Source organism: Choristoneura fumiferana, chromosome 18 (genome assembly GCF_025370935.1).
Source record: "Choristoneura fumiferana chromosome 18, NRCan_CFum_1, whole genome shotgun sequence".
NCBI lineage: Eukaryota > Metazoa > Arthropoda > Insecta > Lepidoptera > Tortricidae > Choristoneura > Choristoneura fumiferana.
Genome location: NC_133489.1, coordinates 16,342,071 through 16,356,390, shown reverse-complemented (window position 1 = coordinate 16,356,390; position 14,320 = coordinate 16,342,071). Strand labels below are relative to the sequence as shown.

Below are 14,320 nucleotides of genomic sequence, written 5' to 3'. Positions count from 1 at the left end.
GGAAATCGTCGGTTTCTAGGTTTAGAAATAGCAAAAAAGGCGCACCCACTTTCTAGAGTCTGACGTGATTTTTTTATTGTTAAGATAACTTAAATAGTATATCAATACAGGACAGGTTGGTACTTATTCGTGGTTAATTATTAGTTAGTGAATGATCTCCTGTGCGAAATAGTCTAAGGCTCCGTTTCCACCAGAGATGTGCGAGGATGTGTTGCGAGGAATGTGTTTTTCATGAGCCAATAGAAACACATCATTTACCTAGCCCCGCTCCGCTCAGCTGTTTCCACCAGAGATGTGCTGTACACGTAGGCACTGTAGCGTTTCTATTGCTTCATGAAACACATTCTCCCACATTTTTGGTGGAAACGCAGCCTAAGTATTGGTTTCTCTTATCTCGCAGATGGAACGTTCTCGACATAGCAAACGACGACGTCCGCAACAACACGGCGATCGTCAAGCCGGGCCCGGGCTTCCCCAACGACACCTGTGACAGCCAGCAGCCCGTTTTCCATCCCGTCAACCACCTCATCCCGTTCACGCGGTATGCCGTCTACGTCAAGACTTACACAACATTGCAAGACAAGAGGGGCGCTCAGAGCCCCATCAAATACTTCGTCACGCTGCCTGGACGTGAGTACCTTATAATGCGTGCCGTGAAAATTTTCGTTACACGACCTAATGCAAAAAATACACCTAGGATAAAAAAGCGTGCGAGAAAAGGGCGAGAAAGTAATAGAGGGCTGAATGCAGTCGTGTTAAATCACGTACCAGGGTGGAACTCTTGTGCTACTAATTTCGTGTCAACATGCCATACATTTGCCAAAGAAATCATAGCGAAATTGACTATGAAAATGACCCACATTGGTGCGTGATTCAGCTTCCTGTGCTGTACATGGCTGCAGGATTACCCGATGCTACCCGAAGCGCTAAATTGAAATTTTATAACAAAATTGATGTAACTATGGTTAGTTGAACATATTTTGCCGCTTTAGTTGGGTAGTGTCACAACTCAATGTTTTTTTCGAGTTGTGACACTACCCAACTAAAGCAGCGATTCATGATCATCATGTTTCGTTGCCATGCCGCTTCCTCTTGTTTATCTGTTACGTGTTTACTAACTCTACCTTAATTTGAAAACGCATCGTTTTCCCCAGGCCCCAGCCCACCGGTGGGCCTGACGGAGGAGTCGCGCACGGAGCACTCGGTGTCCGTGCGCTGGTCGCCGCCCACCATGCCCAACGGGACCATCATCGCCTACCACGTGGAGGTGCAAGCCAACAGCTACAACCGGCTCAAGATCATGGGCGCCAATGTCAACTATTGCACCAACCGTTAGTATTGTTTTTTATTTGACAACTCCTGGATTAGCCATGTGGCGTGCATTGGGTCCAACTCCAGGGTAGACAGCGCTAGCTCGCGTCTCAGCTGAGCGTCGCCAGCCCTCCCACCACTGTAGGCAGCTCAAGGCCCTACCTACCCTGGAATTGACCTAAGGTTGGAATTGATACAAGGAGTCTTCAAACTATCGTGGGATATTTTAGCAGATGATTGGGTTAGTTTGCCTGAACACCTCTATAAATATTTTTCACTTTTTAGGGTTAAAAGTTGTAGTACTAGTAGTAGAGATAGTTTGAGACTGAAAAAGTCATAAGATAGTTTTTATCCCGGAAAACAATTATAGTTGCCGCGGGCGCGCGATGAACGATAATAGTCGCGGACAAAAGATATATAGTCTATACTTCTGTTCCACTGATGAGCGAAGCCATCTATAGCACGCATGTAGGTATAGCAGTTATAGCGTCTGTAGCATGTCGATAGCTATAACTATATAAATATTTATTTTCAGCGAGTCTACTAGCAAACATCATAGCGGTCCGTGGTGAAGATATTGCGGAGAAGAAGGAAGACAAGTCAGGCGAAGTCAAGAACGGGTCGTGCGAGTGCAAGGAAGAAGAGACCAGGACGTACACCAAGTTTGACAAGATTAAGGAGAAGGAGCGGCAAGAGAGCATAACCTTCGAGAATGAACTGCAGAATATGGTACGGAACCATCTGGCTTTATCTTATTTCGTGTCTTCGTATTTTTTTTTTGTAATATTGACCAACATCTTGACTATAGGTTTATTCAATAGGTTTCAGTTAGTACAATATATCGTACGTTCAAAGTGTGACGCGCTTTATTTTAGTATTTTTTTAATCATAACATAAAGATTCCGTTAAATGTTTGCTACTTATATCTACGAGTATTTTCACTCCTCAGGTGTACGTCAAACAGAAGAATACAACAAGGGGGTCCAACAAGAACAAGCGCGAGAGCCGCCTGCGCCGATCCATAGACAACAGTCTCAGCAGCATGCTGGTCATACTTAGCGCCAATAACGTGCCTCAAGTCGGGGTCAATCACCCCAACTTCACCGAAGAAAATGGTAACTCACCCGACAATCCCATCAATCACATCAACACATATTTTACACTCATCACACACACTCCACCATCCATCACACTAAGAATAAATAATAAGTCAGGACAAAAAGTGGCCATACTGTAAACCAAAGCGACATATTCAAATGCGATGTTCATTGGTTAAAATTCAGAAACAAAGTTGGGATTGGTTTGCGCGCGTGTACAATGTCAGATGACGCGCAGAACACGATTCTAAGCCCCGCCTACTAAGAGCACGTAAGGCCATTATTCTAACGCAGTTACAATTCCTGACTTATTATTTATTCGTAGCATCTATCACATACATTTACGACCCGTAGTACACATTTCACCCCCAATATCAGCTATAACTCCCAATATCATCATAACCATAATATGCTTTACAAGCAGAACCATATGAATTCTTATCAACGTTTTCACTGCTATAGTGCTAACAACTTGCATTGCATGTTTGTAAGTAATAAAATATAAACTCTATATGCGAATAATTTCAATTTGAGTTGTAACGTGTGTCAACAAACTTGAAATTGAAACTTGAAACTTTTAAATGTAAATATATAGTCTAGTATTTGGTGTTTCAAATTTAAGCTGTAATGATATATGAAGCAAGGTTGGTTTCTCAATATTGACTGGGTCGCGATGCTACCAGCCGACAGATACACGACGTAATCTCAATTCATAATTGTATTATTCGCATTCGAGTACGGCATCGCTTGTTCATGAATGACACTTCCTTATAATGCCTCTGGCATCATTATGGTTCTTTTTTATTTGAGGCCTGTTTCACCACTTTCTGTTCCTGGATAATTCGAGAGATATATCGTCACTACTTTTGAAAAAGCTCGTGTCTCAAAATCGATAATGTCAAGATTCAATTTTGTTAACGTATTGATTTGAGATACGAGATTTCTTCAAAGTAGTGACGATATGCAATGTAACGAGAGATATATAGTGGTGAAAAAGACCCTTAGCGTAAAAAATTTTTTTTATTGATTATTTAACGCCTACAGATTATTTGCAAGTTTTTTATTTTTCCATGCTTTTCTTTTACTCAAATCTGTTTGAATAATTCTAATAACAGTTCTTTTAATTTTTCTTGTAGACATCAATGAGGCAACATCATTTGTCAGAAAAATAAATATGACTTTTCAACTACTACAAACACTGCTATGATATTAACGGATACAAGGATGTCTTCTTTAACAACATCAGTCAGAAATTATGTCTCATAACCCTACTTATACTTACTTCATTTTAGTTCTTCGTCACCCATCATCATCATCAAACATTCTCGTTTCAGCCAAATGCAGTCACCGATACGACGTTTGCATAATAACGGAAAATGACACAGGTTACTTTGTAGATCTATTTCGGGGTATCCGGTAGCATGAACTCGTAAACAGAGTGACTTTAACGTAAAAAAAAATACAAACATAACCATTGTACCGTTGAGATACCAAGAGTAACGATTTGTTTTTTCAATCAGCGGCATTCAAAGTCACTCCAGTTACCGTATCGGCTGGACGGCGGATATTTCAATCTCTCGTTGAACTAACCATGAATTAATACTAACGATAGAATTAATGCATGTATCGTTACGCTGGATAAATCAATATGTAAAGTGAAAGTGCACGTTCAACGGTATTTTATTTTTAGGTATGTTTATAAGTTCTGAAACATCCATTTTAAGTTTTGATTGCCATTTCGTATTGTAGTTAAATGCACGAGTAAAAAAAATAGAAAAAAAGAAGATGGGGAAAATATTCTAAAGAATTGTTTTGTGATGTAGGTAAGTAATGTATTATTGGTCGAGAACGTTCAATTATAGGCGTACGACTTAATTTAGAGCTGAAGTAAGTGAGATCTGGGAGATCCAGCATGTTGATCGCCTTCTAACACCTCTCCTCGGATCATATACTTCGGCTCTCAATGGCGTTGTACGCGTATAGTGAATGTCTTGAGTTAAATACCTACATTCGTCATCAGGCGTGGGGAGGCGAGAGTTGGCGGTCTCATTCACGCACATTAACATGTCTTGTCGCTCAGTGCATTTGTATAGCACGCAACTGTTTTAAAGAAAGGATTACCTACAAAAGCTAAGTTACATCTGCTGAGACTGAGAATGCGAGTTTACCGTTTCACACGTATAGAGTACAGACATATATAGAAATGGATGACATACTTTAGTAGGTACGGAAAATATATAAGTAATGCTCGACTCATGTTCATGTCCAGCCGGCCACGTCTACATTGTATCATAATTTTTTATTTAAATAATTAAGCAACATTCATCATTTTCGCTATTTAATTTTTCCAGTGGCGTGGCGTGAAAATTATTGTTATACAATCCGTAAGTGAGGAGAAGGCGAATGAAAGAAGCCTGAGTGCAAAATTTTAAGTTTCTAGCGATTCAGATTTTACATGATATACATCCCATGGGAGGGAATATCGGCATAAAAAGTAGCCCATGTGTGATTCCAGACATCCAGCTATTTACGTACGAAATTCAGCCCCAGACAGACACATATAAACTAGTAGGATAGCATCTCAATTCAACTGTACCTACGTGTGTCGAACGGTGCACTCTTGCATTGTCTCGTTACTTACACCTAGCCCTCAATTGACCGAGGCACTCTCCCCAGGTTTCATCAGCTCGCTGTATTACAAGCTGTCTGGGGACGCGCGCTCCCTCACAGTAAACAACATGCGTCACTTCACTTGGTACACTGTCAGCGTTTGGGCGTGCCGCGCGCAACACGCCAATGAGAGCGATAGAGATTACGCCGATGACTGGTGCTCTGAGCGAGCCTTCTACACCTTCCGGACGCTGGAGCTATGTGAGTTGGATTTTTTTAATAGACTTTAAAAAGGAGGAGGGTCTCAATGAGGACTACCGTTTTACCAGGTGGCGCCACTGTTATTACAGGCGTGAGAACAAACTTTACATTTAAATTATATTTAATACCTTAAAACCGTACCATAAAATATCGAGCATGTCACAGCGTTGCGTAGTCCCAATTTGTTCGGAAAAAGGGGAGGACAAAGGTTTCCGAAAGACAAAGCTGTCTCAAAACACAGACATTCATTGCCCCGTAACGCATATTTGCCATAATTCGTGAAGAAGTTCGTGTCGTGCGGTCCCTCTGACACTTATACTATTTAATACGAGAGCAAGGGGGACGGTACGACACGAACTTCGAGTTTCGAGTTTTGTAGTAGCCCTGCAGGTATTGCAAAATATTCACAAAATTATTCTAATTGTAAATAAACCCGCGAGTGACATTTGACATTTCGGAGACCTCTTGCTACACTAGCGCCTTTAGCGGCGAATTCATATGTGATAGGCTTCATTAAGTTTTTTTTGTTTGTTACAATGTAATAACTCAGTCTAAAAGAATGGTCCCAAGGAAGGTAAGCTATTAGAATTAGGTATGTTTTTTGTTGTTCTTAAAATTATGATTAGGTATAATAACTCCTCCCTCAATCATTTTAGCTCAATAGTCAGGTTTAGAAATTGAAGTGGGACCAGGGAGGTATTAAATATTCGAGATTCCGGATTTGATTTCCGGTCGGGGCATACTTTAAGTAAAATATCATTTTTTTATTCTGGAATCTTGGGTGTTTAAAATACCACAAACGGGACTTATCACGCTATTATTGCACAAGTAATATTTACCTCGACGTTTCTGATTGTGATTCTGAGTGCGTTAGACAACAAAAGGCAGGTCAATTAGTGTCAAATTGATTTAATTTGACACTAATTGAAAGTGTATTTATATTGATTTAATTGAACGCGTAAAAAAAGCTATGGCCTCTCGAGCAGAGGATCGTGAGTTCAGACCTCGGTTCAAACCTATGAGTTTTTCGAAATTCATGTGCGAAATCACATTTGAAATTTACCTGCACAAACCTGCGAAGCAATTCAGTGGAGTGTGTGAAGTTCCCAATCGGCACTTGGCTCGCGTGGGAACTACGGCCCAAGCCCTCTGATTCAGAGAGGAGGTTTGTGCCCGGCAGTGTGGCGTATGTTGATGCTAATGATGAATTCCCCAGTGACTGTGGACGTGGTGCGCAAGGTGCACGCGGAGGTGTTGCCGTCCAACAAGACGATGCCGGACGTGAACGTGACGTGGGAGCCGCCTGACAACCCCAACGGGTTTGTCGTCGCCTACAACGTGCACCACCTGCGCGTCGAGGACAATGCGCAGGTCGGAATACATTATTTATTTATTTATGGTTAAAAAGTGAGATGAAACACACTTCACGTATTTCACCCGGTTTATTTTCGTTTAAAATTATTTTTTTATTTAAGTTATGAATTCTTTTCAGGGTCACCGACTTCCTTGCATAAGTGATGTGTACTAGAATTCAACTCAATCGGTCTAGTAGTTTCGGAGCAAATCTCCTTTGACATATGGACCGAAAGGCACACAAGTGATCTGATCATATGAGGGTTCATATTTTCCTTTTCAAGTGGGTGGAATGGAACCCTAAAAAATTAACTATAAAATTAAATTTTTAGTGACAAATAAATAGCCAATACTGTTGGTTTAAATATAACGTCACAGTTCAGTGTTATCGTACAAAATGTATGGGGAATGCGTTTTGACAGCTCATGAAACGCATTAATTGATTAGTGATGCTGATGGATGTCAAATATACTATTGCTAATAATAATAAATTTTACAGGCGCAAGACGTGGGCCTACAAAGCTGCATCTCTGCGACGGACTACGAGAACGGCGGGCGAGGGTTCCTGATCCGGAACCTCGCCGCCGGGAACTACACCATCCGGATCACGCCCATCACTGTCAGCGGTGCGGGGAACGTCTCCTCGGACATATACGTCTTTATACCGGTAAGTACTTTGATGTTGTAAAAATATTGGTCGATAAAAGTTTTTTTTTTATTCGACTGAATGGAAAACGAGCAAGTGGGTCTCCTGATGGTAAGAGATCACCACCGCCCATAAACATCTGCAACACCAGGGGTATTGCCGGAACACAACGCAAGCACTGCTGCTTCACGGCAGGATTAGCGAGCAAGATGGTGGTAGCAATCCGGGCGGACCTTGCACAAGGTCCTACCACCTGCAAAGAGGACAACTGGGGACCAAAGGGTTGTTGTGTGATTTCATGATAAGTAATTTGTAGAATCAAGTGTTACTTTGCGGAGGCCCATATCAATGTCTTCGCTACCCATATCAAATTTTCCGTGGCGGCTGACTGGGTCGCCTGGTGGTATAAAGGGCGCCGCGCTTAATTTGAATACTTATTTTTATCGATCTAAAGTGAAAACTAGACTAGACTTATCTCGCAGGAGTGAGTATGAGTATTCTATGTCTAACAAACACGCCTGTATTTTTTTTTTTGCTTCTATCTAAAAGAGTGCCAAAGGCATGACTCGCCCGCGGCACCTAGATGGCTAAAGCCGGCCGTAGGTACCTGAAAACATTCAAAGGCTTGATGAAAAGTTTTTCCCTACAATTAAGATTCTACTTAAACCCCACCATCATAGTGCCGTTTATATTTCAGGAGCGTACAGCAGAATCTGGTTACGAGTGGATATGGGGCGTAGTGGGCGGTTGCCTCATAGTCATTCTGGTGTTAGGCGGCGGTATCTGGTACGCGCGGAGAGGGCTCCTCCTGCCGACCGAAGCCAACAAGCTGTTCGCAAGCGTCAACCCCGAGTATGTGTCGACGGTGTACGTGCCCGACGAGTGGGAAGTGCCAAGGAGTAACATCGAGTGCATAAGGGAACTTGGCCAAGGATCATTCGGCATGGTAAGCCGTCTCTTAATATCTTGATATACTGCCCTCTTAAGGCAGACGGCGGTATCTCAAAAGAAATCACTTTTGAGTTATTTATTTATACCATTGTATAGCTTAAGACATTCTGAAGGATGGTATAAATAACTCTAGTGTTTTTTTTTTATTTGAGATATGTCCTTTTTCTGAGGTCTTTTTCTGTATACTTGTATTGTGGATATTTTAAAAATGGATGTAAAACGCTAAACTGTTATGTTATTTTAGGTGTATGAAGGAATAGCAAAGGGCCTCGCCAAAGGCAAGCCGGAAACTCGATGCGCTGTGAAAACTGTCAATGAGCATGCCACTGACAGGTAAGTTGTTGTAATAGACCGGTTAGGGATTGAAAAAAACCTATTTTTATATTTGGGCACCTTCACCCCTCCCTTATATTTGCGGCTGACTACACAATCGCTGCAATACCGGTGGTAGATTTGGACATTCATAAATGGTTATTGCCTAGACTGTATAATGAAATCTTGACTTTGAATAACTATTTTTTTAAGCAATCGCCTTGAGAGGCGAATACATTGCTTTTTAGCAAGATAGGCAGCCCGCGCTTCAAAGCCTATGCGAATTTTTAGGCCCAGGCGACGTGCGTAGCTTGTCACAGAAACCTTTATTCTCGTATGAACTGCGTTAACTGCGCATCGCCCGCAGTAAGCTCGGGTCACATTATTTGTCATAATAATTTTGTGTTCGAGATCCAGCAGATCGGAATACAAGTTTGAGCGTGTCGTTTCTCCAGGGAGCGCATCGAGTTCCTCAATGAGGCGTCGGTGATGAAGGCGTTCGACACGTTTCACGTGGTGCGGCTGCTGGGCGTGGTGTCGCGGGGGCAGCCCACGCTGGTCGTCATGGAGCTGATGGAGCACGGCGACCTCAAGACTTACCTGCGCTCGCACCGGCCCGACCCCGACGCCAGCCAGCCGCGCCGCGACGCCGCCTCCGCGCCGCCCACGCTGCAGAACATACTGCAGGTATTACATAACATCCAATCACACGACACGACCAACCCGCTTAAGTTGCTGAAGATAACTCATATTTGATACTATTTATACTAGTGAGGCCACCGGCCGCACCATTGCCTTGGGCATATTTGGATCAATCAAATTTTAAGTGTATGTTGTTCGGTTCCGACACTCAGGAGACATTTAGTGATACACTTTCTTAGAAAAAATGTTGGCAATGTCTACTATTAGCATGCTTAGGAGATGAGCCATGAAGGAATTGCCTTAAAACTATCACATTTCCTTGTAACTAACTTGGGAGACATTACCAGCGTAACAAGCTAGACTAAAAACTAAAAATTCGATTGACCCATTTGAGTTCGGCGCCCGCAACCGGCGAAAGCGGCCAACCTGAACAGCGTCCCCGTCCTTAGTATATGGGTCGAGAAGTCCCAGTTGTCAGCTGTCAATACGGTAGTTGTCATCATCAAGTAGTTATTCCTAGACATAACTAGAAAAAAAAACTCTTTAGTTTAACCCAGATAACCTTAACAGATCACCTTGTTTTTGTTCCAGATGGCTATAGAAATAGCCGATGGTATGGCCTACCTATCGGCCAAGAAGTTTGTGCACCGCGATTTGGCGGCGCGCAACTGTATGGTCGCCGGCGACCTCACAGTCAAAGTGGGGGACTTCGGCATGACCAGAGACATTTATGAGACTGATTATTATAGGAAAGGCTCTAAGGGCCTGCTACCAGTTAGGTGGATGAGCCCCGAGAGCTTAAAAGATGGGGTAAGTAACTACAGACAAAGATGAGGTACGGCACTAGAACGGTGATTGTTTGCGGCATTTTAGGATCGGAACTTTTTTTATATGAGCTTTAACGTTAAAATATTATGCATCTTTTTCACCAGACATATACAATATTGCATTTTTTTTTGTTTTGCTTGACTTGTCATAAAAATAAAGTGCATTATATAACTCATCTCACTCTCAGTTCTTTAAATCTTTAGTTATTTTTTAAATTAAGCTTGATAAAACTACATCAAAAGCTTGGTAAAACTGCGTCAAGTCTCCAATAACATGTTTTCCAGTGTCCTAAATTAAACAGGCAATTATCGTTCTAGTCGTCATAATTTCAAATTTGTGGTTATTAGTTTGGATAATGAATGTATGAAATTTATAACATTATCATTATTCTTTCAGGTGTTTTCTAGTAGTAGTGACATATGGAGTTTTGGGATCGTCTTATGGGAGATGGCGACGCTTGCTATGCAGCCCTACCAGGTAATATTACGTTGTAGACTAGTAATACTACATATTTATATTGTTTCACTCTTAAACTTTCGCGATTTTCACTCATACTTATTGTTACAATTACAAACGGGACATATATACTTAGGACAATATTATTACTAAAATTACTCGACGTCACTGCAGAGACCGCGTGGTCACGAGTAAACTCCAGCATGACGTTCGTTTAGCAGAGCGAGTCCTTCGAAGTACCCGCACTTGTTTTGTTTTATGAAGGCATGCGGGTCATCTGTTGACATTGAGAACCCTTGCTTGTTCCAGGGTCTGTCGAACGAGCAAGTGCTGCGTTACGTGGTGGAGGGCGGCGTGATGGAGCGGCCGGAGCACTGCCCCGACCGGCTGTACGAGCTGATGCGCGCGTGCTGGGAGCACCGCCAGGCCATGCGGCCCACATTCCTGCAGCTGGTCAGTACAGGACAAACCATTTACGATAGATCTCTCTATCAACATCTCAAGGTCTAACATTTGGTATTATGGTGAACGGTTGTGTTGTGTTGCTCTGAAGATGACCTCTGGTCGAATTCAAAACGCGTCAATGTAATGTGGTGGTTGAGATAGAAGAGTTTGTGTAATTTGTGTGCATGGACACACATTTTTTGCATAAAAGTAGCTATCATAAGGTCGCGGGTCAGCAAACTAATTGTTTCAGTTCATTAAGATTTTCAGACTTTTCTAAAGGCTCGGTTTCGTTGCTCGATAGGGCCTAATGCGGCGTACGGCAGATTTCGTCACTACTTAAGAAAAATCTCGTATCTAAAATCAATATGTCAACAAAATTGAACCTTGATGTAATGTCTATAAAGATTACTCAGAAAAATTATCTATTTTGATCTACGAGTTTTTTTAAAAGTAGTGACGATTTCCATAACGCATTCCATCTTGCCCGGATTCGGGGAACCGCTTTCATTGGTCGATAGGGCTCATGCGGCGTATGGGAGATTTTTACAACGCATGCCATAGGGCCCGCCTTCGGGGAACAGTTTTCTTTGGTCGATAGAGCCTGCAGGCGGGGTACGGGAGATTTTTATAACGTATTCCATAGAGCTGCATTTGGGTTACACTAGTGATTATAGCGCCTGCGAGGAGAAACCGCCCGCATGGACCAATGAAACTGAGCCTTAACTGTTTGTGCTGTAAGAGCTACCTTCATACGAAGTCTCGAGTTTCTAGGATAACTGGAAGTAGCTTTTGATGCCCCGATGGAAACACCACTTTTAATTACCGTGTCTTTTGATTGCATTGACATAGAATTTATTTTTTTACTGCTCCAAGTTGGCAGACCCTAAACCCAGGTGGCGGGGTATTTGATATTAATTTTAGATTCACTATTTTAGAAAAAGGGTCTTGACAGACGGGAGTCTGTTCAATTTAAAACCTTGTGCAATGTCACGTCTCTCACAGCAAGTATTAAACCGTATGGTGCCCACAGGTGGCGGATTTAGCGCCGTCGGCAGCGCCGTACTTCAGGCCACGGTCCTTCTTCCACACGGCACAAGGCCAGGAGATTTACCAGGCGCAGAGGAATGCGCGCGGTTAGTACCTACTACTACGCCAAAATTAGAGTTTAATTAACACTAGTGGAATCTATCATTTCGTGAAATTTCGTTTCAACGACAGGTAAAGGTAATGGCGAAGATTTGACGCATTTATTCAAACTAAATACTCATTATTTAAAAGTAAAATTGGGTTTGATTGGTTGTCATGTCGAAAAAACATTACCTCTCCATGCAGTGTGGTAAAAATGGTCTTGTTACAATCCAACGCGGGTGTTTCGGTTCCCATAAAATAGTTCAGACTGTCTACGCAACGAAAATTCTACTAAACGATATTCAATCCTTAATCACCTTATTGTCTAACGCACTTGGAATCACAATCATTTTTCTCCTTTTTTTTCTGTCACATGGTAGAAAGATCAGGGTAGAAAAAGACGGTGAATGCAATCGCTAACGCCTACGCGTTAGACAATACGGCCTAATCATAATAATTAATTATTATTGACTTCAACACTCAGGTACATGTTACAATTTGATAGTCTTAAAACTGACATGAACATAAAACCTTTACACGTATTTGTGTGCATTGTGCATATTGGTGTATGAGTGAATGATAACATTGGCATTGTATTATTGTACTATGTAAACTAGTGATGTAACGGATATTTACAGGGTGTCCCAGAAATCAACGATAATCCTCCGACAGCTGATAGGGCAGCTAATTAATTTTAGGTTTAATCAAAAATAAATGGCTTTGTTTTTTACATATCCGTGAATAAAACTGAAGCTAATCAGAGTTAAACACGAAAAGAACAATTATCGGACTTCTCAGGAATGTTTGACAAAAACTTCCAGCCATTTTTACTAAACTTAAATTTTGTTATCGTGAGGGGTAATAAAATAAGTAATAACAGCCCTGTCTGCTGTCGACGGATTATCATCGGTTTTGGGAGATTCTGTATAGTACAAAGTTTGCGAATATCCTCTGATCGTTTTCGCCAATAATCATTTAGTAAATATATTAAGGAATAAAAAGAAGAGGCATCGCTAAGCGACGACGTCAGCCAATGATGCGAAGTGATGTTTCTCAAAGATTTGCTATTCAACTGAAATATTGTACTCAGCTTCTCCTGAGTATGAATGAGTATGAATAATCAAACAAGGCATGAGGCTGACCGATCCATGCGTTCTATCAATTTCATGTTAATTTGCTCTGCCTTTTGATTCACTTTCAAACCAGCTAAAATAATTGATTTATATAAGCGGGTCACTTTTTTAATTACAGTTAAACTGTTTTTCTAACTTATTTCAATCAACATTTTTGAGGATATTCGTGTCCGCGTCGTGTCGTCGGCGTCGTCGTTAAATATTCATTAAATCACTACGTAAATAAGTGTGTAGTGTAACATTGCGCGCTTGTTTGTCCCGCCACGCCGCCAGAGAGCTGCCCCGAAACAGTGTGCCTATGAGTAAGTAACCGTAATGTTTAGTTAGCGTCACTTAAAAAAAGAGTTCTGGCAAAAAATAGCGAGTTTTGAGGAGCATTTTTATGAAGCTTTGACAGCGGTGCGCGGCGTGGCATTCCTGTGACTTCTGACGACTCGTATCATACGTGTTATTTTGAATTTCCGTTAACTTCAAGGGAACATTCAACAGGCCAAATGAACTTAATTTCTCCAATGTGTCCCGTCAATGTAACCCGTCAAGTTTGTGAATTTAACAATTTGATCTTTAGTAACGACTATGAAGTAATAAATAAGAAGTAAGAAAGAAATTTGTTTAACGATTTCGCCAAGAAGTTAATTAGCACGTAGTTTCTACAAAAAACTAAACCTATTGTCGAAGTTGACGGTAATCTAGAAAAACACGGTGTAAATAGTGTTAGTCATCTGTTGACTTCAAGCGCTCGTTTTAGATGACGCCAACTTTATGCATGACAATAATACAACGCAAATTTGTTATCATTTCTTGATTTACTCTGTAGTTACGTGTATTCAGTATTCATCAATTTACCTACTTGCCTAACTGACGCCCCTGCCGAATTGTGTCCTAACTTAACGCATTCACTGCCACCTGCCTTGACTTGACTGACCAACCGACGCACATGTGCGTTCAAACTGTATGAATATAATTATGACAGCAGCACTGGGGGGAAGTTCCAAAAACGCATATATGCGTCGGTGGCAGTGAATGCATTAATATTAGATATACGTACAAAAATACATTCGTTTCTATTATAATAAGTGTGTGCTGAGTAAAATCCGCAGAATATAATATTATAATTGGGAGGAGCTGCATTATTATTATTATTA

The 14,320-nt window shown here is 41.5% G+C and overlaps 1 protein-coding gene across 2 annotated transcripts in view; it reads left to right on the top strand.

Moving 5' to 3' along the window:
• The window catches only part of InR (Insulin-like receptor), a 29,259-nt gene that overhangs the window by 9,786 nt on the left and 5,153 nt on the right, over positions 1 to 14,320 (top strand). The window contains exons 9-23 of one of the 2 annotated variants that reach the window (XM_074102245.1): positions 401 to 630; positions 1,155 to 1,331; positions 1,847 to 2,040; positions 2,261 to 2,426; positions 3,743 to 3,793; positions 5,085 to 5,279; positions 6,496 to 6,650; positions 7,132 to 7,299; positions 7,976 to 8,224; positions 8,474 to 8,562; positions 8,997 to 9,228; positions 9,775 to 9,993; positions 10,408 to 10,488; positions 10,777 to 10,920; positions 11,945 to 12,047. In XM_074102245.1, the coding sequence (XP_073958346.1) occupies positions 401 to 630; positions 1,155 to 1,331; positions 1,847 to 2,040; positions 2,261 to 2,426; positions 3,743 to 3,793; positions 5,085 to 5,279; positions 6,496 to 6,650; positions 7,132 to 7,299; positions 7,976 to 8,224; positions 8,474 to 8,562; positions 8,997 to 9,228; positions 9,775 to 9,993; positions 10,408 to 10,488; positions 10,777 to 10,920; positions 11,945 to 12,047 (2,453 nt within the window). The remainder of the gene's footprint in view (positions 1 to 400; positions 631 to 1,154; positions 1,332 to 1,846; positions 2,041 to 2,260; positions 2,427 to 3,742; positions 3,794 to 5,084; positions 5,280 to 6,495; positions 6,651 to 7,131; positions 7,300 to 7,975; positions 8,225 to 8,473; positions 8,563 to 8,996; positions 9,229 to 9,774; positions 9,994 to 10,407; positions 10,489 to 10,776; positions 10,921 to 11,944; positions 12,048 to 14,320) is intronic. The other variant, XM_074102246.1, reaches the window with a different exon arrangement.